The sequence below is a fragment of the Amblyomma mixtum genome, chromosome 2, assembly GCF_055824585.1.
Source record: "Amblyomma mixtum isolate Tamu chromosome 2, ASM5582458v1, whole genome shotgun sequence".
Classification (NCBI taxonomy): domain Eukaryota; kingdom Metazoa; phylum Arthropoda; class Arachnida; order Ixodida; family Ixodidae; genus Amblyomma; species Amblyomma mixtum.
Window position 1 is genome coordinate 269,819,312 of NC_143013.1, and position 25,787 is coordinate 269,845,098.

Here is a 25,787-nt window from a genome sequence, read left to right on the forward strand (position 1 = left end):
CTCAACACTTCAGTTGCCAAAGTGTCCTCGCAGTATTTTTTCTTTTGTTTCGTAAAGACTGCTCTTTAATACTTGCGGTATTGAACTGCGCTCTTCAGCTCTTTATCCCTATTGGTTAGGAACTCGACTCGCTAAGGTTTAATTTCTTCAGTGCAGTAATCGCACAGTTGTGTCATACGCAGTTGTCTCCCCGTTCAAGGCTGAAAACGTTTGTTTAGCCGCGGAACTGGTACTAATATGAGCTATTTAGCCTGTCACGCCGCTAATACTGACGTTGGGACTAACGCAATGCGTACGCTGGCCGCCCTTGAGTTCCTTGATGGTTTTGTCGCCTATTTTTCTTTTTTTTTTGAAGCCTCTCTAGGAACTGGGAGTTCGAAGCAGGCAAAGCGGTGTAAATAACTTCCCACTGAAATGAAAACTGCAAGAAAATTTCAAGGAATTTTAAACTGTTATATTTATTAATCAAATAGTGTACTATGAAATACGAAATGTTTGTTAATATGGCATAACTATTGTTAATTTATTAGCGTGTGCAGACGACTGGTCGGTTTATATGGCTTCCTTTGCTGTGAATAACATATTAAATTTATCTTCTATTGTACCGGAAGCTATAACCTTTTATGGCTATCAGTCAATGCATTTTTATTTCCACAAAACAAAAAAGAACAATAGGACGACGAGGGCTCGAAGAAAAAGTTGGTTTCCTCTTGACGAGCTTCGAGCCCCTGTTCACATGGCATACTGTGACAGCTCGGAGTAACCGCTCTTCTTTATACAATAGACAGGACGCATTAAATATATCTGATGCAGTATAATATATATATATATATATATATATATATATGTATATATATATATATATATATATATATATATATATATATATATATATATATATGCCGCCGCGGTGGCTCAGTGGCTATGGTGCTCGGCTGCTGTCCCGAAAGACGCGGGTTCGATCCCGGCCGCGGCGGCTGAATTTCTTTGGAGGAGAAATTCGAGGCCCGTGTACTGTGCGATGTCAGTGCACGTTAAAGAACCCCAGGTGGTCGAAATTTCCGGAGCCCTCCACTACGGCGTCTCTCATAGCCTTAGTCGCTTTGGGACGTTAAACCCCATAAACCAACCAATATATATATATATATATATATATATATATATATATATATATATATATATATATATATATATATATATATATATATATATATATATATAACACTGCATCAGATATATTCAATCTCGCGCGACAAAGAAAGATTGCAGCATGTTGTTGCTAATGGCACTGATGTTAATCCCTTGACCATGACGATGGTTTAGTAGGGCAGGGAAGGCATGATGGAACATTTATACAGTCAGTTTCAGACGTGGAAAGGGAATTTTACAAATTTTATTATCGCGCGTATTGATCGATTCAAATAAGCTGTGATACGCGTTTGCGGAAAAATTGCTGCGATAAAGCTCTGTGGAACTTAGAACGGAAAGGACAAATACGGACAAAAAGTTGACGGGTGCCGACAATTCCGGAAAATAAAATAACCAGAAACAAAAACCAAGGCTGTTTTGTACCAATCATTGGAGTCGTTTTGTGAAGCGTTGCTCTTTCGTGTCTTCTTGTCTTTAAACCATAGTCTGTATTGGACAGAACACTATAGTCCTCTGGCTATCAGGCCAAACAATTGTCAATATATTTTTGCACAATGTATGCACAATAAAGCAAAGAAAAACTGCCAAAACCAACAAATTGTTTTTAAAGATGTTCAAAGTAATACTGCATCTTACATGATTAATGTCCTCGGTGGTTGACGCACACACTGGCTTCTCATGGCTTGCATGCTAAAGTGAATGAAGGCCCTTGCAGCCAGTGTTAAGTCATTATTATTTCAACACCGCAGATATGTTGAGTTATCATATCGATATGGTAGCGTGGTGTTCGCGTTGCGCGCGCATGCAATGCGATCTGACTGAGCCATGGACAGTCTGAGCAGACCTTTATCCTGCACAGGCGCCTGTACCGACCGCTAATAGTCGTAACTGAGGGCTACTTGCGTCAAGTACGGGTGGTTCCGCATAATTCGGTATGACTGCCCTTAGCGAAAAAGAGGATGTGCTAAAAATGCATTTCAAACGTATTGTATTAATTTCATATTTATTTCGCATTTTTTTGTCCCTAGGCTTAAACTGCAATACGAATGCTTTCTAAGTATACTAGGAATAATATTTTAAACGTTCTTAAAAATACCTGAAAAGTACATTTTTGCTCGCTTAGCATATTTATAATGCATTAAAAATATAATAAAAATATACATTAGAAATATACTAAAAATATACATTTAATACATTAAAAATGTGTTTACTCGGGCTTAAAAAAAAGTCTACTCGGCGGCTCCATGGAATGACACGGGTGAATTCTTCAACTGGAGAACAAATCGTACACGGGTATTTATTATTAATCAACAGGAGGCTGATATTATAAGGTCACGTGATTGAATGGGAACGGCAGATACCTACACACAGCATACCAAGACGACAGTGACACAGCACAACAAATCCTACGACAAGCGATATGCTTGGCTTGCGGTATATATACCCAGCGAAAGCGACGCACTATTTTGCACGGTGAGGCCTTTTTTTGCGCAAATACTGTGGGCTGCGAAATTATCGCAGAAGTACCCTACTGGTCGCGTTCGAATCTGGGGTTAATTCAGAACGGAATTGCTAGTTGAAACTTGCGTCAGGCCCAGGTCAGGAGTCGAACTGTCAACCAACAGATACATGGGCGTGTAAGGGAGCCGGTCTGTCCTGCCAGACGGGGTCCTTTCCGCTGGCGTATTCGGACCCAGAAGTACCCAAGGCGCTTTTGCTGGTATAATGCTATCACGTTCTCACACGGAAATGTCGAATGACATTGAGTGGAATGACATTCGGACTCGACGGACTGCCGCGGTGCTGCACGACACTTTCGAAACGCATTCGAAAGCCTCAGCTCGTTTTCAGTGTACAGCGACGACGACGACGGCGGTCACACTCGTCCGACAACGACAGTATATATCACGCTGAACAACAGCATGTAATTATAATGAAATATCTAGTTTACTATAATATGATTCTAGAGGGACACGTTTTTCAGGCCAACGACACCGACGAATTCGGTCGGTGGACGGTCAGCCTTGTCGGCGGCTGAGCGAGAGCACGGTGATGAGGCGGCGGTGTGTATATGCTCGCGCTTCTAAATGAGCGAAACGAACGGCTGTATTTCACGTGTGCACACCTGAATACTCACCAGCGATAAGCGCTTGCCAAATCAATTTCAATCGACGACGGCTCTGTTCCCTTCCGCGACGGCTAGGCCCAGCGAGTTCGCAGGGTTGGATCTGTGATTTCGGCGGTTGTGAAGAGCAAATCACAAGCTTTAGGGTATGCAAATGGTCACCAGGTGTAGTTTTGGCAACAGTGACCTGAAATCAACTATTGCTTACATCGCAGGGCACGCGTACGATGAACGGGAATCGCCGGTGTGACCCAGACTGCCGAACCGTGCTTTACGGCCAGCAGCAGTCGTCGCCGTCGCTAGCTTGTGGATAACAAGTTAGGCCGTTTCAGTTAAAGCGAACAGTCGCCAGACATACTTCTGGATAAAGTAGTTTAAAAAAAGTACTGGTCACGTCGGAGAAAGCCGGGACAAGAAGCGAGAAGCGCCAGTCCTGCGCGATGCCAACAACCCGGCTTTCTCAGGCGTGCGATCGCATCATCGCTTCCCACACATTGTCGCACTGCGTCAACTAGCACGAGTACAACCAGTAAAAAAGAAAACAGATGTTTTATAGAACGAAAGCGCAGATTGCGTTTTATGTTATGTAAACAAGCGATGTAAACAATTATGAGTGCAGTCGTCCTCATCGGCGCACTCCCGGGGAAATTTCATGCTGACGCGGTTAATATTCATTGGCGTAATATCTTCAAGCACTCCCTTAGAACACGTGTAGCATCGTTAGATGACATTCGGCTGGAAGGTATTCGAAGCGCCCGTGTAGCAGGGGTATAAGTGGTGATCACCTTCCTGCTAGAAGTTACCATAAACGAAAGGATGACAAGAAAGGGAAAGTTTTCACTCTTCGCTGAAACGTCATTTCGAGCCCTAGATTGTTCCACGGTAGCTTGAAGTGTAATGCAAATATGTTTACGCGGACAACCCATTTGTTAGAATTTAAATATATTTCAGACGGATTTATTGCGTATTTACGAAAGTACACTTTAAATAGATGGCCAGCACCAAAATGCGATGTCTCGAAACTCGATTTTGAGCATTAGATTGTTCAACGACAGCTTGTAGTGCGCTGCAAACATGCTAATGCGGACTGCCAATTTGCTAGAATTTCAGTGTTCTTTGGATGAATTAATTGCGTATTTACGGAAGTACACTTTAAATACATTGACGACACGCAAATGCCATTTCCCGAAACGCGATTTCGAGCACTCGACTGTTCAACGGCAGCTAGAAGTGTGCAAAGACGTTTAAAAGGACTGCCCGTTTGTTAGAATTGAAGTATATTTCGGATGAATTAATTTCATATTTACGAAAGTTCACTTTTAATACATTGACAAGATGCTAAAACTGCATACATATACGTTTACAAGGGCTGCCCGTTTTCTAGAATTGAAGTATACTTTCGATGAATTAATTTCATATTTCTGAAAATACACTTTTAATACACTGACAAGATGCTAAAACTGCATACATATTTTTTCACGTATTTGAAAAGTGCTCGAAGTATGCTTTAAGTAAGATATTTTTGGCACATTTTAAAAATATATTTCGAATACCAAGCATGAAATTTCAGAAACGTATTTCCGACATATTTTTAGTGCATTCATGAATACAAAATATGTTTCAAATACATTTTAAATAGTCCACCGTATATTCCAAACGTATTAGTTTTTGCTAAGGGATGGCAACCCAGTTCCGTTTGCGCAATCGGTTACGCAGTTTCCGCTATTGCATACAGCTTGCAAAACCGTCATGTCCCATCCCAAAGATGTCATTTACGCCATGGTGCTGTTCACACGCGTAGCTTTAGCAGCGTACATCGATGTAGGCGACAGTAAGCCCATAAAGAAGCTCGCGTAATTTCACCATGTTCGGGGTCAGTCAACACGGCGGCCTTTATTAAGAGGTCGGCGCAAGACGTCTATACGGAAGAGGGCAATGAAGAGCGCAGCACTAAGAGTGAGTTCCACTCCCGTTCGAACTCGGTCTGGGCGTGCTTTCCGTAAATGAACAATCATTCTACTGAAGTGAACTTTTTGCAGAAACGACAGATTCGCAGTGTCGGTACATGATGCGTGTTTTCGAGAGGCTGTGTAGTCCATGCAGAAAGAACATGTCTACGGGTTAATCAACAAGACCACAAAACCGCGTTGCTTCTTGGAGAACAAAGGGGAACCGAGTATATGCGTTGCCTTACGACTGTATGCTAACGAGTAGGCGTGTGATTAGAAAGGAAGAGAACGACTTAAAAAGTAATAAAAATAAAAATTTTGCCTTGAGCGAATTCAAAGCACTTAAGTAGCCTTAAGTGCCCTCCAAAATTTTCCTTATGGGGTTCGATCAACGCCTCAAAGCGGCTCGGGCTATGAGGGACGCCGCAGTGAAGGGCTCCGGATAATTTGGACCACCTGGGGTTCTTTAACGTGAACTGACATCGCACAGTACACGGGCCTCTAGAATTTCGCCTCCATCGAAAATGCGAACGCTGCGGCCGGGATTCGAACCGGGGATAACCACTGAACCATCGCGGCGACTCAAATATGGTGAGGGATTCTGGCGATATTTTTCTGAGAAATTTCCTTTAGTCACTAAACAAGCTGTTTTCGGCCCCTAAACAGTATAGTGACGACGACGAACATGCAGCCGAAGAATTGGCGCTACTAAGACACGAAAAGGTTTGGTTTATTAGGGTTTAACGTTCCAAAGCGACCCAGGCTATGAGAGACGCCGTAGTGAAGGGCTCCGGAAATTTCGACCACCTGGGGTTCTTTGACGTTCACTGACATCGCACAGTACACGGGCCTCTAGGATTTCGCCTCCATCGAAATTTAGCCGCCGCGAACGAGATCGAACACGCGTCTTTCGGGCCAGCAGCCGTAACCACTGAGCCACCACGGCGATCAAGATACGAAAAGGAAGGAACCGCGAGAACCCCCGCTTACAAAGCGAATTGATAGCCAACTATGGCCATGTGTTGACTCTGTGTTTGCGTTAGTTTGCTTTAATTAACCCCGTATCGCTGCAGCAACTGATTCTTTAATCGCAGCGGACACTTATCATCGTCGGCTCTTTTGTGATGAACAGAACCTTTCTTCCAATTCGTGCGGTCCTTTCTCGCGCTTCGTATCAAGGGTATGAACGTCCCTGAAGAGCGCGCCTGCAGAAATCTTCGAGGCCCCTGGAGGTCTCGAGCCTATTCACGGTGTTTCACTAAAACTATCAGCAGTTTTGGAAAATATGGTTTCTGAGTTAGAAACGTGTTCGTTTTTTTTTTCTTTTCGGCGCGGTATTGTCATCCGCGGCGGTCATCAGGAAGGAGCTAGAACGTGTTAACTAGCAAGCTATTTAGCTAGAAATTAATGATATCCTTTTACTTATTACAGCTGGACAGCTCATCATTTTCACTGATTTATAGCTCGCCGTCAGTACTATCCAGACCCGTTTTCTTGTTTTAGAAATAGCGCGCGCAAAGCTGGAACCGCGGAGCTGAGGAACGCTCGCCGTCATATCTATAAGAACGCGTCACACAGCAGCGCATGTGTCGCATGTGTCACATACATGTGTCACATACAGCAGCGCATGCGTCACATACTCTCTTCCGCAGAGTTCGCGCGGGGGCGAGAGGGCTTGTTTTCGTACGTGTGTATGTGGCTACTTCACTGCGTTCAGGCCGATTTTTCCTTCTCTGTAGCACGTAGAGCGCAGAACGATGGTGCGCATGTAGGAGAACATAACAGGATGCTTTTCCCTTTGTGGCGACCGGAGAGTAAAAGTTCTAGTTCTATCTGCAAGATAACGAGAGACGATAACACAGAAAGTAAACAATGGGGACGGCACAATAAACAATGACCCGGGTTCAGTTGAAAAGGCGTACTGCGCCACCTGGTATTCATAGCAGCAACTGTCGCTAGAAGCCTTCACGCGTACGCTAGACCGCTTCCTGATATGGCAGAGGTTACGATTTAAGTTTGTGAGATCGTTAGGACTAGTTTCATTTAGCTGGGGCTAATTGCAGGTGGGTTTAGTGTCACAGGTGTAAACGCCGCTCAGTGTGACATTTGAATTATTAATACGATCGAGCTGCTTATCGAAACGAAACCAGTTAGGCAGTCTGAATGTCTCCTTAAACGTAGGCACACAAGAAGAAGCATCCAGGCAGTTTTCTCGGAGCACGAGGAACCGACGTCTCCATTTATGGCCTTCCTGTCTCTTCCGGTCATGAGAAAACGTACACTCTTTAACTGATTCACCTCGACACTGGAAAGTAGGCGGCGTGGTCCCATGAGCTCATCACTTGCGTCGATACCATCGGCGATAGCATACCGGCGCGTTACGGGCGTTTGTTCTGATATCTGTGCTTTTTCCTGAGGCTAAAGCAAGGCGTCGTCTGAGTTGCGGATGAGTACACGTCAGCTCGCTCGTGAATCACAGGTCTTGAGTAGAGGCTTCGCGTGCGTATATAGTTTATCCGGCGATTTTCTTCATTAAAAAACGAAACAGCTGCTGTCAGGAAGATTGATGGAGGAATAAAACTGGCCCAGAAAAAGCGCTGACTAATATGCAGTGACCCTTGAGACGGCTATCCGTAGGCATACGAACATATTTTGCTAATAGTACGAGTATTTACTTGAATGCAGTTCCCACATGCTTAAGCGACGACGAGTTCACATCTTGCCTCCTGCTCTTGTGTGGGCAAGTCTTATCTCACCAAGAAAAAGGCAAGTCTTACAGGACACTCATCGACACAATGCCGAGGCAGTGCATTGTGTCGCTGAGTGCCACACGATGGCTTCTCATACCCCCCGCTCTACTGCCGTGGGTTATCTCCCAGCCGGCATTCCGGTGCGGCTGCTTATCACCAAGCCACGACGGCGACGGACGATTGCTAAGCAACCTTATCAGCCTGCTGCTTGCGGGTGTGCACACACGCTGGCTCCTCTTCCAATATGGCCATCGCTTCGCAGTAACAGCGTTGCTGCCATAGGCGCAGCATTGGTGCCACGAAAATGCTCTGCCGCGTTTGTCTACCGCTCATCTTGGTCGCCTCGTGTGCTACGTGGAATTCACTGGTGGTTAGATGTGACATCGTGCTCCAACGCAACGCTTACACGGGCATCAAGGTAGCCCTGTCACCGCAGATACCTCCGGAGAGGCTGCCTGATGGTTTTGCTCGCACCATCGCTGAACTCGTCGAGTCGGCATCGAGGAAAGTGTACCAGTACCTAAACGGCCGCGCCTTCTTCGACGGGGTCACCCTACTCGTTCCTAGTTCACTCAACGCGTCCGCCCTCGTCGACAAAGGCAGCGGCACCGACCTCGATGTCACGGTGAGCTCGAGGCCCAGTTTCGGCTCGGCGCATTTTGTGATCGAGCCAGACGCAGGCTCTGTGTTCGGCGAGAATCCGTACACCCTGCAATATGGCTCTTGCGGTGTCCCTGGTCTCCGAACAGTGCTGCCATTTTCCTACGCCGCAAAAGTCGACGGCACAGCTATGGCTGAAGAATGGTACCGGCTCAGGTACGGCGTGTTTAGCGAAGACCCCGTGCCGAATGATCCCTTATATTCCCCGGATGTGGCCGTTTCCAAACAGGGTGTTTTGTGCGACGGGAAGAGCGCCCGGGACGTGATTTTCTCGTCAAACGACTTCAGCAATGTTATAGGCCAGGAACATGTATACAGGAGAGTCAAGTTAAACGTCGTTCAAGAGTCACCACTGCGCATTGTCGTCGTTTGGAACGTCGAATCAAAGGAATTAGCAACGCCTACGCCATACGCTTCGACACTGAAGGCCCTGAAAAAGCTCGCGCAGGAAATCGTTCCAGAGGACGCGATGATGGCATTGGTGGCCTACAGCACGGACATGTTTTACGCAGACAGTGAGCTCATCTCAATGAGGAATAAGATCGATAGAGAACAGTTCGCGAAGAGCTATCCTAGATCGCAAAGTGACCCTTCGAGCCTTGAACGGGCCATTGCCAAAGCTCTTGAACTACTGGACTCCCACGCAGAGGGACGGTCAGGATCGCAAGGCACAATTCTCATAGTAACCCACGAAGCGATTAGTCAGGAAGACGTCAGTGCGGCAGCGGCCAAACTGGCGAAGGCGCAGGTCAGGATCCATGCTTTGCTGCTTTCTCGAAGTGACGCCGTAAACAGCGTTGAACAGCTTTGTCTTGATAACGACGGCAACGTGTTTCTAGCTGAGGCACCCGACAACGAAGAGCTGTTTTTCACGCACCAAGCGAACGCCATGGCTGGCTTGGTATTCAGCAAAACGTCCTACGCCGAGACCAAGGCCCCAATGTTGTTGAAACAGAGAATCATTGAGCCAGTTCAACCAGGTAAAGATGTCAGTGAGGTTTTTTATGTTGACGCGCAAGCCGGAGTGACGCTTAGGGTAGACATGGTATACAAGAATGAAGATACAGGATCAGATTACATAAATTACGTCACACTTTCCTCTCCAACCGGCAAAAGTTACGCTGCGCGCAGCAAGGAATTGACGCCGCAGTCGTTTAATGTGCAGCAATTCAAGATAGAGGACGCGCCTGCCGGTCAGTGGACTTTGCGCGTTAAACCTTCGCATATTGCACTTGATTCTGCAAAGCTTGAAGTTTGGCTCGAGCCGACATCCATAACTGATCCCCTGATTTCACTTAGAGCTTGGCTTAGCTCCAGTTTTACGAGCGTGGATCCTTCCAAACCGTTCCTCGTCTACGCCGAAGTTCGTAAAGGATCGAACCCGATTCGTAACGTTCATGTCACTGCTACCGTCATCGATCCGGCAGGAACACCAGTGGAATTCAAGCTTGTGGACAACGGGGCTGGAGACCCTGACATCACGGCTGGAGATGGAATTTATAGCCGCTACTTCACAGGCTTTTCGAAAAAGGGGCACTACAAGTTCTCTGTAACTGCTGAAGGCACTAATGAGAGCGTCGTCGTTAATGGCGCAGCTTTGGACGGTGGGTCTCCATCGCCGCCACCCCACTGTTGCGGAAGTCAGTTCCCAGACTTTGCATCGGTGCCGACGGAGCCATTCTCGCGTTATTTTGAGTACGGGTCATTCTTCAGCATTCAGGACAGACCTGAAGGCGACGTATATCCTCCAAGCCGCGTCACCGACTTGAAAGCGACTGAAATTGACCCCGTGAAGAGGAGGGTCACACTCGAGTGGACTGCGCCGGGCAACGACTACGATCAGGGCACAGCAAAGGAATACGACATCAGGTACTTCGACCGCGAAGTTGACTTCGCGCTGCTCTTCGATACCTCAGGAAAGAAGATCGACCCATTCAGCATCGACGGTCTTGCTTACTCGCCCAAACCGTTCGGTGAGAGAGAAAAAGCATCGTTTAATCTAAACTGCGGTGACCGCGGAGGCAGCTGCTACCTCGCGATCCGGGCCAGTGACGATTCCAACAATGGGCCCGTGTCCAACGCCGTTGAGGTCAAGTTCCCGACGCCTGAGTCTACGGTTTCTCCAGGTGGTGGTGGCGATCCCGACGGCAATGGGACTGGCTCGGAATTGGACAACGATCGAAACTACGCGAGGGGAGGCTTGACGTCCCTGCAGTTGGCCATGGCCATTGTCCTTCCATTGCTATTTTTGCTGATCCTCATCATCCTCATCCTGCTCTACGTGTGCTTCAGGAGACGAGGCGAGAAGGGCAAAGACTCGAAGGACAGCTCGCCGCTCCCGCCAACCAGAGCTCGGCCCATCATCTCGGCTCCCATAACGCAGAACGGCTCGACGCCCAAGAAGACGGACGATGATGGCATCGATGAATCTGGCGACAAGGTGAACCCGTACGCGACGTCAATGTACTACGGCATCAATCCCATCAACTCGTACTCGGCCGACTACTTGATGGACGTGTACGAAGACGAGAAGGCGAAGAAGGGCCGCCGGACTCCGACTGCTCCCGACAAGGCGGACGTGTCTTCCGAAGTGCCCTCGTTGGACCTGCCCCCCGAGCATCAGGGGTGGACAACGCCGGAGGGCAGGAACGACCGCAACGACGTCGGGCTGCCGTCCGTGAAGCCGTACGTGACCGAACTGAGGCCCACTCGCAGCCCTCCCTACGGCACGGAATCGCGCGTCTTGCCGCCAGGATTCTCGACAGAACCGAGGAGGCAGACTTTTGTGTGATGATCAGTGCTCGCCGGTCACCCACCGTGCTGGATAGTCAGTGCTTTTCTGTGCAGCGACGGCCTGACTTCGAAACCTCGTGTTTTAACTCTGCCGTCGTGACGTAAGGGTATCAGGAACGTGGTGTGTGTGACTTGTACTGAAGGACGGTGTGCCTTAGTAAAGGCAGCGGCGAGAACTATCGGTACGATAAGAGTGAACAATACAGCCGATATCGGTTCTGGCATGACATTATTCATGCCCTTTTCCGTAGCCTACAGTTTGTTCAGCTATTGCCTCACTGAGGCAGGGTCACGTGAGGTTCTTTGCGTTTTATGAACTTGTTTTCCTCGCGGCCTGCAAAGCAACTATGTGCTTCCTGCTCATCCATGGCGTAGAGGCTTGTGCTCGGGGGAGAAACTAATCGAGGGTGGTACCAATATTATATGCCTGACTTGAGGGCGCTGCTCGGGATTGCACGTCCTACATTGAATCGCATGTTTATTTTGGAATTAGATGACGTGTAACATCCTGAGAATTTTACTCTTTGTATATATACGGAAGAGATAAAATGTTTTAATCATTTTACCACCTCAGTATTTTTTGGCTGGAGTGTTGAACTCGAAAAACGTTTAGAATATGCATTGTGAATCGCGAATTTATTGTGGAAATCGCGTAGCTTTTCAGCATTTTCACGTCCCAAATTTTGAGTCATTGTGGTGTACGCCGGCATCGAATAGGTACGATTGTGTAGTCCACCGTTTGCTGGCATGCGCGCAACGGGAGAATAAAGGATAACCGTATTGCCGGATGTATAAAGTACTGGCATTTCTTGCTCGCCTCATTTTGATTCGCGCGTCGTACCCGGTACGGCCGCTGCTGAAATTCTATTATTGATGGGAAGCCTTCTGTACCATTATGAGCGCTTTCTAAAGCAGAGCAGAAACACAAGGGGCGCTGAGGCAAGGCAGAGACGATCGCCGCATTCACCAGCAACGTTGCATTACGCTGCAATGTCGCGCTATCTCAATTTATGAATGCGAACGGTGAGGGGTCAAGTTGTGGCGCTTACAAGCAGAGTAAGAACTGACGTGGTCAATTAAAAAATTGAGGCAAGAAGAGCTCCTGCGGGTCTTGTATTAAACCTTTTGTTTAATTTTCCAGCTAGAGACGCAGAAAAAGATCTCAGGTTTAGCACTCTAGGTACTGCGTATGTTTCGTCATAATTTTGCAGATAATTTCTAAGACGGTTGCGCTCACTTGAACATGGTCCAATGCGAAAGGTCGTAGTGCTATCAGATTTTGGCTTCTAAAAGGCACCTACTCAGGAGAAGTTCGCGGTAAACGTCGTAACTTGTTCGGTGCTAACGTGTAGCTATGGAAATAAACATAGATTTAGTGCACTGAGTTCGATAATAAGGGCAGGACAAAGGAGGAAGTAAGCAACATTTTGGTTCGCCAAGCACTTATCTCAGGAGTAAAAAATTTGGGCTGTAAATAACTAAAAAACCGACACACAACTAGATTCGCGAAATGCGCAGAAGGTACTGTGTGCAGCATTTCACTGCTCTGCGCCAAACAATGCGTGGGCCAGGTGGGCAAATACCTAAATGACAGGCCTCGAGAGTGTAAAAATCGCGTGAAAACGTCGGCTATGTGCGGCAAATCAGATTTACAGTGCTGCGCGTGGGTGTGAACCGTTTTTTGTGAACTGTCCAGCCGCAAGAACAAAGGTTGCCGGGCTCAGTTGCAGAAGCCACAAAAACTGCAAGATCAAAGGCGGATTCCGTTAAATGCCCTTATATCATTGTCACAGAAAGTGTTCGCTTTCTTAAGACTTATCAATAGCTGATTTCGTGTAGCGTAGCTTTTTTTCCACTTTTCGGTTTTTCCTTTCTTGACGCATACACTTCTGCCACTGTACTTGCAATGGTTTCGACATCGTTTTTTTCAGAATTAAACCACTCAGAACTCGGCCTCTCCACTTGGTCTTGCACCCACATGGCCTTTGCAATTCCACTTCGCGACACAACCTAACAACCTAAAGCTATGGGATTCCATCGTGCTCAAACTTCTACCACAGTAAACTACATTAAGCGACGTTAGCGCGCAAAATTGGCACCTATGATGCGGACCGCATATTCGGGTGTGCCAACGTGCCGTTATTTTACAAGTGGTTGTGGTGAAAAGAGAAGAGCCTCGGAGCAGCTGAGATATCTACCCCTTCAGGAGAACATCTTGAATATTGTCTGACTGCTATCGGGCCACCTCCTAACGTTATCGCCAATTTAAGTGCTGCGGCTCTTGAGTAGCAGGCTCGATCTTCGTGTCTTGGGCATTGTGCAGGCATGGTATTCACATGTGTTACAGTCGAGAGCCCGATAGTTAATATGAATATGCCTTCTCCTCTCTTTTAGCACCTGTTTCCCCTCAGAGGCAGCGCTTGCCTTCCGTCATCTTGCGCCGTTCAGTATCAGCCATCCATGGTGGTGATTTTGAGCGCAAAGCAGAGCTATAGGAATACTCGTTGAACTTTGACGATGCCAAGATGTGCTTTACTAAGCTACTTCACCTTTTAATTTACTTTTATATTATTTTCTCTCGCACTTAAATTGCAACCACGGAACATGACGCAACACAATGCCTGTCTTGGAGCTGCATGGATGCTTAGTAAGTGAAAGCTAATAAAGCGTCCGGAATAGTCTCCACTCTGCTTTCTTCTGGTCACGTGTCGCCTACAGTGGCGGCGAGATGGTGGTTTGGCCCCCATATTTGAACTGCCGCATGTTTAAATACATACAGCAGCACATCCGTGACAAAACATGGGGAAATTTGTGAAACTAGAAGGCGTACTTTCTGACGTTACGTAATTTTTTCTTGTTTCGCTCTTCCGTTTACTTGCATGCGGTTTCTAAAAGAATGGACCACCTGTAGCGACGCCTAACGTTGTTTGGATTTAATGGAAGTATAAACAATGACCGTCCCGTCTAGTATTTTTGTTTTTGTTCGAAAAACTGTGGCTGTAATGTTTAAATTATATCAAAGCAAATTACACCAGCAAAAACCCTTGATAAATTGCTTTGGTTGAACTGTTCCGGACATTCGTGTAAAGACCGCGTCGTTCGCTTGTCTAAGCACGAACCAACCGGGCAAACAGCGCGCACATGCAAGTTTCCGTTTACTTGATCGTGTTAAATGACTTTTGGGGCCTTCCTTGACTGTTGATTGCGTTCGCAGTGGCCGTACAGTTTTTGCTGGGACACCTGCGGATCATGGAATCGACAAAGCAGGAACTCAGCAAGATCTACATCGGCGTCTGGCCTTTTGTGATCCTCAACACGGCTGAAGGCGTCGAGGTGAGTAATAGCCATTCCACATTGATCAGTGCAGACAGTAAGGCCTACTGGCATACAAACAGCACCCACCTAGGTATTCTTTACCCTGAGCAGACTCTCTAGAAAATGGTACTCTGCACAGGTGGGAAATATTGTGGGGCTGGAGATTTCGGTTTTCATTTTTTGTGATAATTCGGGGGATTTTTTCCAGCCTTTATTTCAGATCGCAGTTTCTGTTTTTTTTTTTTTTTTTTGTCGGTGACTATTATTCTCTACGGGTGAATTAATGTTTTCGGCGATATAATGTGGTATTCCTGTGTGGTCAAAGATCACTTGAGTTATCTTTATTTTCCTTTTTGTAAGCGCTGGCAGTAGATTTACCAGTAATTAACGCAAGACTGGTCGTACTTAAAGGTGTGGTTGTACAGAAGGATTGTCGCCATTGTCGCTGCTATAACTTCATTGATCAAAAGTAAAAACGCAGCTGACGGGCTCGCCGAAAGGTGCGAGCTGGCGACGAGGGCACTTCCCCCCTATTTCCGCGGCAGGTTTCTCTGGTGAAACCATAAATGTCGCCAATAAAAATTAAAAAAAAGAACAAACTGAGGGGAGGTAGATAGTGTAGCCATCGCACAAACAAATGTGGAAGTTTCTTCTAAAAGCCCTGTTCTCAAGTTATCATTGGCATCACGTCACCTCTGTGTTGACGGCAGCTGTGGAGTTACGAAATACGGGGAGAGGCCTCATTTATCCCAGAGGTACTGCGAAAAGTGTGCCGGAATCACGTGTCATTCCTAAGCCTACTTATGGGGCAAACAGCAAGTCGCCCTCCCTTAAACAAAGTTTTTCACCACCACCACTTATGGGAACCCCCTATGGAAATTACTATAGGTGGCCTTGTGCAGAGCACCCGCCTGTCATTCGGGAGTTGCTAGGTTTGGTCCCCAGGGTCACCGGGGACGCAGCGGTATTTTATTGGGTACAAGAGTTCCCCCGGCCTGGAGTTCGGCTTTTCTGGGGTAAAATTATTGGGAAAAAGGTCTTGATAAAATCGTTGCATTGACTGGTCACTGAATCGATCCGTCGTCAAACAACTTGAATCTGTTTCCTGCGTTATAGATCACCTATGGCCTTGCGGTGGCCGCAGCCTATGGGAATTCTCATACGTGGTGGTGGCTTCGCAGCCGGTAAGATAAAAAAGCCCTGGTTTTTACTTCATCACGGCTGCAATGGGACTGCCTCTGAACCACCACGCGGTAGTTAGAGCATAACGCTTTTTAAGGCGAAAGCCTTTAATGCCTCATCGTTGTCCACAGAAAGTTGTCAGCAGAGGAGTCACACTTTTCTAGTCACATCAGATAAAAAATCTTTGCGCGCGATGGGATTCGAACCACCATCCTTCCGTTCCGCAGCCGAGCGTGCTAATGGCTACGCCACTTCCTGCCAACGCATGTGTAGTTCTCCTTGTCTAGGACGCTGCAGAGTGTTTGCAGAAAGGCGTCGAATAAGACGGATGCCTCCCAAACGCCCTCCAGTGTCTCCAGCATTAAGATTCACAAACAATTGTGCACTTAATTAACATCTTAACCACACATCAGTGACTCAAGCAGCAGCACCGCGCTAAAGGCTTTCGCCTCACCGCACCCCCCCCCCCCCCCCCCCCCCCCTGATTTTTTTTTTAGACCGAAAGCTTTACCTCACGACCAAAGCTTCAAAAGCCGGGTCATCGCGGAAGACTTTACCCTTACCTTAACGTTGAATAAATAAATAAAATAATTGTTACCGTGGCTGGGATTCGAACCCGTGGTGGTGCGAACCGATCAGCTTCGCTCGCCACTACGCGAGAGCACTCTGTTTTTTTCTTTCTTTCGGGGTATTTCTTTACATGGTTTTGTACAGAAAAGATATATATATATATATATATATATATATATATATATATATATATATATATATATATATATATATATATATATATATATATATATATATATATATGCGTGTATACACACCGAAAAAAATATTTACAGAGCATCTAGGTAGGCGCACGTAGCACAAACATGATAGAAAACATATTAAACATATTAGAACTAAAAGGCCGGTAAGGATATACAGCGCATCAGGAGAGGAAACTAATCCGCTAAAAAGTCCAATTCTTTGTAAATGTCCGTTATCGCCGCAGCCAATCAAGCCTCGTGTTAAACTGCAACTCACTCTCGGGGTGTGCAGTGCACATCGTCTTCATAAACCTCCATCTGTGGCGCGAACAGATCGGATCAGCTTAACCTCGATCAGACCTTAATTTGAGTCTAATGTCGTCGCCAGAACGACCCAGCAAAGCAAAACTATGAGCCAATCAATCTAAAACACATGCTTTCGCACATCTATTCGGTTTAACTAGGTTAAAACCTTACCGATTTTTCGCGAATCTTACGCATGGTACCGTATCCTTACATGTAGCGCAGAAACCATATTAAACAAGTAACTGCCCTTACTCTTAGAAAAATCGTATACAGACAGTCTATAGACTTATTATAGACTCTATTAAGGCGAAAGCCTTTGATGCCTCATACTGTCGTTAGCAGATGTGTCGGCAGCAGTGTCGACAGACGTGTCGGCAGATCTGTCCGCCTTTCGGCGTCACTGCTTAAAAAGAAACTGCGCCAAGGGTGGAAATCGAGCCAGGGCCTTTGGCATTTGAAGCGGAGACGCTTGAAGGTTCGAGCATGAATAAAGGCGCATCTAGTAAATGCATGGGTTTCAAAATAAAATAAAAGGAATAAAGTAAAGAAAAGGAAAAATAAAAATAAGAAAATAAACAAAAATAAAAACAAAATAAAATAAGATATAAAAATAAAAAAACAATCAATATAAGAAAAGGAGCAAAAATTAAAAATATGAAAAATAAAAAAAGTAAATAGAAACAAACAGTGCGCCAGGAAACGCTTTCGCCTTACAGCACTTCAGAGAGCCAAAGTGCCCCCTGAATTTTTTGTCTTCCTACATATATTTCTTTTGTCTGTTCACAGTCTATTGACTTTTACGGACAAAAGTTCACTAAAAGTGAATGGCCATGGTCCTATAGATTGTCTATGGACTGTCTATAAGATCTGTATTGCGTATAGACTATTCTCCAGGATTTGTCGATAGAAAGTTATAGACTTAATAGACAGATGTCTGTGGTCAGTGTATAGACTGTCTAAATATATTTTTGTAAAGGTAGAGAGTGACGACAACGAAGAAACAGCCCTTCGCTAGCAGACGGTGATGATGTGAAGCCTTCCAGTCTTCAGAGGCGTGTAAGGTAGAGGACAAATGCCTCTAAAGTACAACCGCGCTAATCCAACGGTACCACCGCCTCCCTACACCCATGGCTTCCACAATTCCCGTTTTTGACTGTGTGTAATTCCTACTCAAGAACCATCTAGGGGTGCAGTGGATGGCAGGGATACGGACCTTTTTCGGTTGGAACCAAATTTGCAAATTCAGTTCGGCGTACCGTTACCTTTTTTTTTTCTTTTTCGTTTAAGCGGAAAAGTCGAACAAGTGTGTATCGTCAACTGATCTTCGGATAACACGACTAACTCGGTGCTCAAATCGACATTGGATATGGCACTAGCCTACGGTAAATGCATGCTGCGCTGCCTGGCTTCTTTCATGATGACAATATGAGTTCATTAGAATAAACCTAGTTGCCATGATTCTGTAATTTTACCTAATTTCTTCTGCCTATATCGTTTCTTCTGTCATGGTGCCAGCAAACGTTGTCCCTGCTGTTCTAGGCACTGCTGAAGAGCAACACATTATTGGACAAAGCCCTGCTCTACGGACTCATGAACTCATGGCTTGGAACCGGTCTGCTCACCAGGTAAGCAGCTTTCTTCACGTATTATCACGTCCGACTATCTTCTTATCTCAATGGGAATTCATTGACTGAACTTCTCTAATTGCTGTAATATTCTCGGATCGATTCCCTCTCGTTAGAGAACGTTTTAGTGTGAAATCACTATTGGCCTCCGAACCTGGAAAAAGCCGATGTGTGATGAAGCCTCTGAGTTTAGTCACGTGACGGTAGATGGCTGGAAATAAACGAGACTTTGAACTAGGGTGACCTTGGTCAACCTGGAGAAATACAATAAATATTGCCGCGACTCGATTTCAATCCCTTGGCGGCGCGAACAGATAAGCTTTGCTGGCCACTGCACGAGAGCCCTGTGGTATGTACGCAGCCGGTCACGCCTCGTGTTACACTGCAACAGACTCTCGCGCTGTGCAATGCACGTCGTCCTCTTCATCAACTTCCATCTGTGCGCAAGTGACGAAAGGAAAGGAAACGCGCTATCAATTGCGCTTTCAGGTACGTGACGTTGGTGTAAACCTGAAAAAACCTGATTTCGCTCCATATTTCATGGTTAGCAACGCTAAACCGCCAGCAATTTTTTATATAACTTCACTGTCCCGAATGGTTCAGTGACGACAGCGCTTTCAGTCGAATGTGTCGAATATTCGGGAAACCAGATACTAACCATTTGTTCCGCTAATCCACGTGACAACGCACAACACACGGGCCTCTAGAACGTCGCCTCCACCGAAATTCAACCACCGCGGCCGGGATCGAATCCGCGTTTTTCGCTTATCTGAAGAGCGCCATAACCACTGAGTCACCGCGGCGGCCCCTTCCAGCCTTTCAGTCCAATCAGTCTGACTAGTCCTGCCAGTCAGTGCAGCCAGCCAGCCAGTCCAGCCTTTCAGTCCAATCAGTCTGACTAGTCCTGCCAGTCAGTGCAGCCAGCCAGCCAGTCCAGCCAGTTAGTCCGGTCCAGTAAGTCGGTCGGTCGGTCGGTCGGTCGGTCGGTCGGTCGGTCGGTCGGTCGGTTGCATATTATTGCAGTCGGTCGGTCAGTTGCATATTATTGCAGTCGGTCGGTCAGTTGCATATTATTGCAGTCGGTCGGTCGGTTGCATATTATTGCGGTCGGTCGGTCGGTCGGTCGGTCGGTCGGTCGGTCGGTCGGTCGGTCGGTCGGTCGGTCGGTCGGTCGGTCGGTCGGTCGGTCGGTCGGTCGGTCGGTCGGTCGGTCGGTCGGTCGGTCGGTCGGTCGGTCGGTCGGTCGGTCGGTCGGTCGGTCGGTCGGTCGGTCGGTCGGTCGGTCGGTCGGTCGGTCGGTCGGTCGGTCGGTCGGTCGGTCGGTCGGTCGGTCGGTCGGTCGGTCGGTCGGTCGGTCGGTCGGTCGGTCGGTCGGTCGGTCGGTCGGTCGGTCGGTCGGTCGGTCGGTCGGTCGGTCGGTCGGTCGGTCGGTTGCATATTATTGCAGTCGGTCGGTCGGTTGCATATTATTGCAGTCGGTCGGTCGGTTGCATATTATTGCAGTCGGTCGGTCGGTTGCATATTATTGCAGTCGGTCGGTCGGTTGCATATTATTGCAGTCGGTCGGTCGGTTGCATATTATTGCAGTCGGTCGGTCGGTTGCATATTATTGCAGTCGGTCGGTCGGTTGCATATTTTTTCAGTCGGTCGGTCGGTTGCATATTTTTTCAGTCGGTCGGTCGGTTGCATATTTTTTCAGTCAGTCAGTCAGTTGCATATTTTTTGAGTCGGTCGGTCGGTTGCATATTTTTTCAGTCAGTCAGTCAGTTGCATATCTTTTGAGTCAGTCAGTCAGTTGCATATTTTTTTCAGTCAGTAAAGAGATAATTTATCAAGCAATCTGTCAGTCAGCAAGTTGGTAACAAAAATGGAATTCCACCAATTGCCTAATTACGTGACCAACCCGTAAATCACTCAGCCGGTCAGTTACGCACTATTAATGAAGCAAACTAACCTCCTAATTAATGGGTTGGTCAATAAATGAGACAACGGTCAGTCAATCTGTTACTGATTGACTGATCTCGGCAGTCGACTAATCTATTAGTCAGTTAATATATTATTAAGTCAGCTAATAAATCAGTCACTCAGCCAGCAAATAAGTAACTCAATAAATAAGTATATAAATAAACCTTTCAACGGACTTTAACGGTGGTGGTGGTTCTCATTTCATGCTGTTGACGCGAAGGCGATCTCCGTTCGCACAAACATCCAAATTAATGCACAACACGTAACGAAGCCATTATGTGTGCATTTGGCTCTCGTGGAAGAATGTCACTTCTGAGTGCGCCGCTGAGAGAAGCTCACGCGTTGGTCACCATCACCTCCCATGATATGAGAGGCGGAGAGATTCTATCACGTGGTATCTTCATGGCCATCGCTCGAACAACGCCCGGCGTGCCTTGCAATGACATCGCAGCTCGCGCGCTATAATTCGTGGAAGGATAAATGACAAACAGCTTCGGAGCCCCTTTGAAGGCCAAGGTCATGGAATCGGCGCGAGATAAGTTGCCGGCGGCATGCACAGGTGAATAACGACTTTTGCGGACTCTTTCCTGGTACATGGCATATTCGTTGCTTTTCGAATAGCAATGACGACGTCCATTTCCTGTGCGATGAGAGCTGGGCAGAAGGGGGTGGGGGGAGGCCCGGATCTGCAGAAAGCGCATGAGGGCGCACACTGTGTCCTCTTGCGATTTTTGAACGACGTGTGTCGGTTTTATTTAATTTATGCTAACTTCAGCTGATGTGGATATAGATATCTGTAACAACTCACTCAAACGAAGTCACTCTAGAATTAGTTTGAGGGCATTACGCCAACGGTTAAACGTTCACCGTTGCCATTTCGAGTAACAACCCCGGTTTTTGCAGAAAAGAAGGCACCATATTCAGAACACGTTGTTTTTAATTCACGTTTCGAGACTCATTTAAACACCACGAGGCCTTTAAACTGGCCAATCGCCTTAGGCATTGTTTGCTATGTTTCTCACCAATCGTGCTTGCTGCATGAACCATACGTGTACGCAACGTTTCTAGAACATGCTCGCGCGCAGACGTCTCTGTGAAGATCTTTTTTGAAAAAGAACTTTTGCGCCTCGACTTGCGGTCCGACTGCAGTTCATGTGACCAAGAACCAAAACGGTGACTTCTATAAGCAGCGCGATGACCTGAAGCAGCTCCTTCGTCAGGGGTGCTGCCTTGGTTGGTTGGTTTATGGGGTTTAACGTCCCAAAGCGACTAAGGCTATGAGAGACGCCGTAGTGGAGGGCTCCAGAAATTTCGACCACCTGGGGTTCTTTAACGTGCACTGACATCGCACAGTACACGGGCCTCGAATTTCTCCTCCAAAGAAATTCAGCCGCCGCGACCGGGATCGAACCCGCGTCTTTCGGGCCAGCAGCCGAGCACCATAGCCACTGAGCCACCGCGGCGGCGGTGCTGCCTTCACGCATTCCTCATACAAGACGGAAGCCAAAAGTCACCGAAACCATGGAGCATACGGGATGGGTCCTTTTTGTTTCTCGTGTTGACAAGTGGGAGATTAATAGTGTAAATATTGAAAGATAATTGATTAGAAAGCAAAACAAAACAACCACATGCCGCCGGTGGGATCCGAACCCACGATCTCGAAATTTAGCGTCCGGTGCTCTACCTACTAAGCTTCGGCGACGGCCGCCGAGTCTTCTGCTTTCGAGGGTATTTATCTACAATGTTACCTGACCTTGGGAGTGTTCACCAGCGCCACCCTCGTCCGTAGCGGCGGACGTCCTGTATTATCGCGAGTGCCACGTCAAACGTGATCGAACGATGAGGGCGGAAGCTGTTCGGTAGCCCTCTTAAGCTGCCCATGGTATCAAGACTGCCAGAATCGTAGGGCCCTCGTTAGGTATTGGGCATACGAGCCCCTCTGTTCCCTTCCATTGTATAACTTATACAAGGCATGCAAAGTAGAAGGGTTACGATGCTGCGGACGGTATTGATAACACTGAAGTATGCAGGGTGTCCCACGTAACTTGATGCAACAGCCTGCAGAAAAAAAGAAACAAAAAAAGCGCATGCTGCCGAAACAAGACCGGTGCAGTATAGTCGGTGTCGCTCAGGGCGAACAGGATTAGGTCTTAATCCGCGCACATAGTGAACGTAGAGTATCAGGGGCGAGCTGATGCACTGGCTCATTGCTTATAATCCCAGTGCGATCAGTGTGCAGAGTGCTCCTTCTAAAAGTTTGTTTTCGCTTTTCGAAGGAAGCGCTTATCAGAACCTCGAATAAGGCCGGGAGCAAAAAACACTTTCATGGTTAAGCTGTCGCTGCGAAAATTAAGCAGCTGGAACTAGTTTTCTGCACAGTAGATATGCGTTTTTTTTTAAGTTTTAACCATTCCACGTATTTCCAGCGTTTAAAAATTTCGACCATCAATTTCGACCAATGGCCAGGGCAGTATGAAGCGAGAAAGGCCTTGACTGCTTTAAGTAATCACAAAACTGGCTGCTTATGTCACCAAATGTATAAATATTCCATAAGCCTTGAACTCCTGTTACGTGCGATACCCTGCAGACATAGTAACACCCCGAAAATGCGCAGTGTTTCTGTCATCATGTGCAAAACACGATATTAAAACGAAATGCATGAGCTGCAACTGTCGTCTTCGCTCCACGGCTTTGTTGCGTGCACTGTGAGGAAATCGTCTACATTCTTTAAAGCATTTCGCGCTTCTGTGGAGTAATTATCACATTCTCTTTATTTTCTCAGCCGTATTTCAAGACTGCTTTCGTTTGAAGTAGACGAAGCCATTCCATCTAGTTTGTGGCAAATAAAATATCCTCATTAATTAGTCTTTCATAGCCCGTGGGGCACTTTTGGACATTACACCCCATATAATTATACCATATGATTGTGTTCCCATCTTCAGCTCTTAGCTGAGCGTGAGCACCAACGGCAGCGAGACCTCCAGTAGCAACAGCTTCTCATTTTTGGTGCTAGGATAGTGTCGAGCAAAACTAGTGAACAAATCCACTTCAGGCAAGCTTGGCGGATTCTTCTCCAGAGCAGCGATTTCAGACAGCGGAAAAAGATGGTGAGAGACGTATGCGTAAGACATATAGGTTAATTTACTGATGTGTTGCAGCTACTCCATGCGGAACCTTACTGTATTCGTGGTATACGTGGTACACAATGGTATGGTATAGTATATGGGGTATAACGTCCAAAAGTCACAAATAGGCTATGAGGACTGCTGTAGTGGAGGGCTCTGGATAAATTTTGGCTACCTTGAGCTCTTTAACGTCCACTGACATCACGCAGTACACGGACGCTTCCATCGAAACGGTGCATACACATTTGGGATTTGAACTAGTGTCCTCGGCCTCAGCAGTCGAGCACCCTAACCACTGAGGCGGCGCGGCGGGGCTGGAGCGTGCTGTCCGGAAGTGAAATGATGCGTGCGAATTGCGATGAAATCATGCGCCCCCTTGTCTTCCCGCAACGCAGCCCCAAGCGAAAGTGGCGCGGCCGGCGCAAGCTGCTCACCCCTGCGTTCCACTTTAAGCTGCTGGACGACTTCGTGCCGGTGATGACGGAGCACTCGCGGGCCTTCGTGCAACGCCTGGGCACGCTCACGCAGCGCCACCACCGGCAGCCGCTGGACGTCGTGCCGCTCGTGTCCTGCTGCACGCTGGACGTCATCTGCGGTACGTCGTGTCTTTTACTCTACAGCGAAAGCTGTCGATGCCTCAGCTCTCGAGGCTGCGGTGTCGTCGTCCGTTGTCCGCAGAGAGGAGGAGAGGAGGGAGGGGGGGGAGGGAGGGAGGGAGGGAAGGCGCGCCGAGGAGCGTTCAAGCGAGCGTGAAGCATGCTGGGAGAAATTAGTATGCCACAGCGCGCTCAAAGATGACTGCTGCACGGCTTAGTAACAGCTTGTACAAACTTTCGGCTCGATGCGCATGCACTCATGAGAGAAACAACTCGCTGCATTCCGCAATTACATTCTCAGCTTCGGAGACGCAGTTGTGGAACGGACAAAGTCGGAACCGGAAATGCAGCTTTTGTCTGGCCTGATTGCGAAAGTCGGCCTACAATCAAACGGAGCTTAAACTGCAGTAAAATCGAGACAAATGATCCCGGCTTGCCTCTGAAAACCTGCCATCCTTCCGAAGGAAATTCGCGCCCTCACGGCTGGAGTTAAATGACTGAAAGTGCAGTTACATGTGCTCGCTGCTGGGGCGACAGTGAATGCATGGATGAATGCCTACTGGCAACATCGCGAAGAGACGGATGTACAGCTGGAGTAATTTCTTTGCCATTATATGACTGTTCCGGTCGCTATTACGGAGAGTGAAAATCTGTCATCGAAACAAAAAATGTACCACACCCCAAAACGACCATTCCTGTCACCTACGAGTATCCAGATAAGGCACCGTGTGTGCTGCACTAGTCATTGAAATTTAATGAGTAAAAAAACAACGTTATTTCGTGTTGTATCTTGAACGTAATGAACAAAATTAATTCATTTTTATATTTTGCGTGTTTGGTACATTATATTGGCTCGACTAATGCCGCATAGTAAACCCCGACCTTACTGCTTCTTGTGAAATATTCATTTTATTTGAGGAGGATTTGTAAGACATTTGTCGAATTACTCGACCCATGTGATGAACAGTAGACGGCAAAATAGAACAGCAAAATGTCGTTGGTTGTGCCTGCTACTTAGCTACAGTCAATTCATGCTTCGTCCTCTGTTAACTGCATCAGGCTCTTTTCCTCTTTACAGAGACTGCGATGGGTGTGTCTGTGCATGCTCAGGAAGACGCCGATTCTCCTTACGTCAGAGCAGTCAAGGTGTAAGTTGGTTCAAGTTTGAGGCAAGTTTTCCTGCGTTTGGCCCGCCGTGCCTTCTCGGCGGACACGTATCAACATGCGGAGCACACAGCACTAGAGCTGACTTAAGAGGTTTAATTTCGTGGCGTACCTTTAGAAGTGTATTTGACAGGCCGGTGAAGAATGGAAAGAGATAATACAAAATTTAATGCACTGGCACTATGAACAGTACAAAAAACTGCCGCCACGGTAATGCCGTGTGAGCTATCCAAGAAGCTGTGTTCCTTGTGTCGCCAGATTATTAGAGCGCAGCTCTCAAATTCTTGGTCCTAGATTTCACGTCGGCGGTGGTGGTGTAACCGGCAGAGCG

At 47.1% G+C, this 25,787-nt stretch overlaps 2 protein-coding genes across 3 annotated transcripts in view; both read left to right on the forward strand.

The window, feature by feature from the left end:
- Positions 1 to 25,787, forward strand: part of LOC149363978 (cytochrome P450 4V2-like) — an 83,142-nt gene that overhangs the window by 26,775 nt on the left and 30,580 nt on the right. For both annotated transcript variants that reach the window (XM_089573964.1, XM_089573963.1), the window contains exons 2-5: positions 14,641 to 14,759; positions 18,521 to 18,606; positions 24,092 to 24,291; positions 25,371 to 25,440. In XM_089573964.1, the coding sequence (XP_089430090.1) occupies positions 14,676 to 14,759; positions 18,521 to 18,606; positions 24,092 to 24,291; positions 25,371 to 25,440 (440 nt within the window). In that variant the 5' untranslated portion in view covers positions 14,641 to 14,675. The remainder of the gene's footprint in view (positions 1 to 14,640; positions 14,760 to 18,520; positions 18,607 to 24,091; positions 24,292 to 25,370; positions 25,441 to 25,787) is intronic.
- Positions 5,748 to 14,107, forward strand: LOC149363979 (calcium-activated chloride channel regulator 1-like). Its single transcript, XM_089573962.1, has one exon. The coding sequence runs from the start codon at positions 8,278 to 8,280 to the stop codon at positions 11,422 to 11,424; it is 3,147 nt and encodes a 1,048-aa protein (XP_089430088.1). The 5' UTR covers positions 5,748 to 8,277; the 3' UTR covers positions 11,425 to 14,107.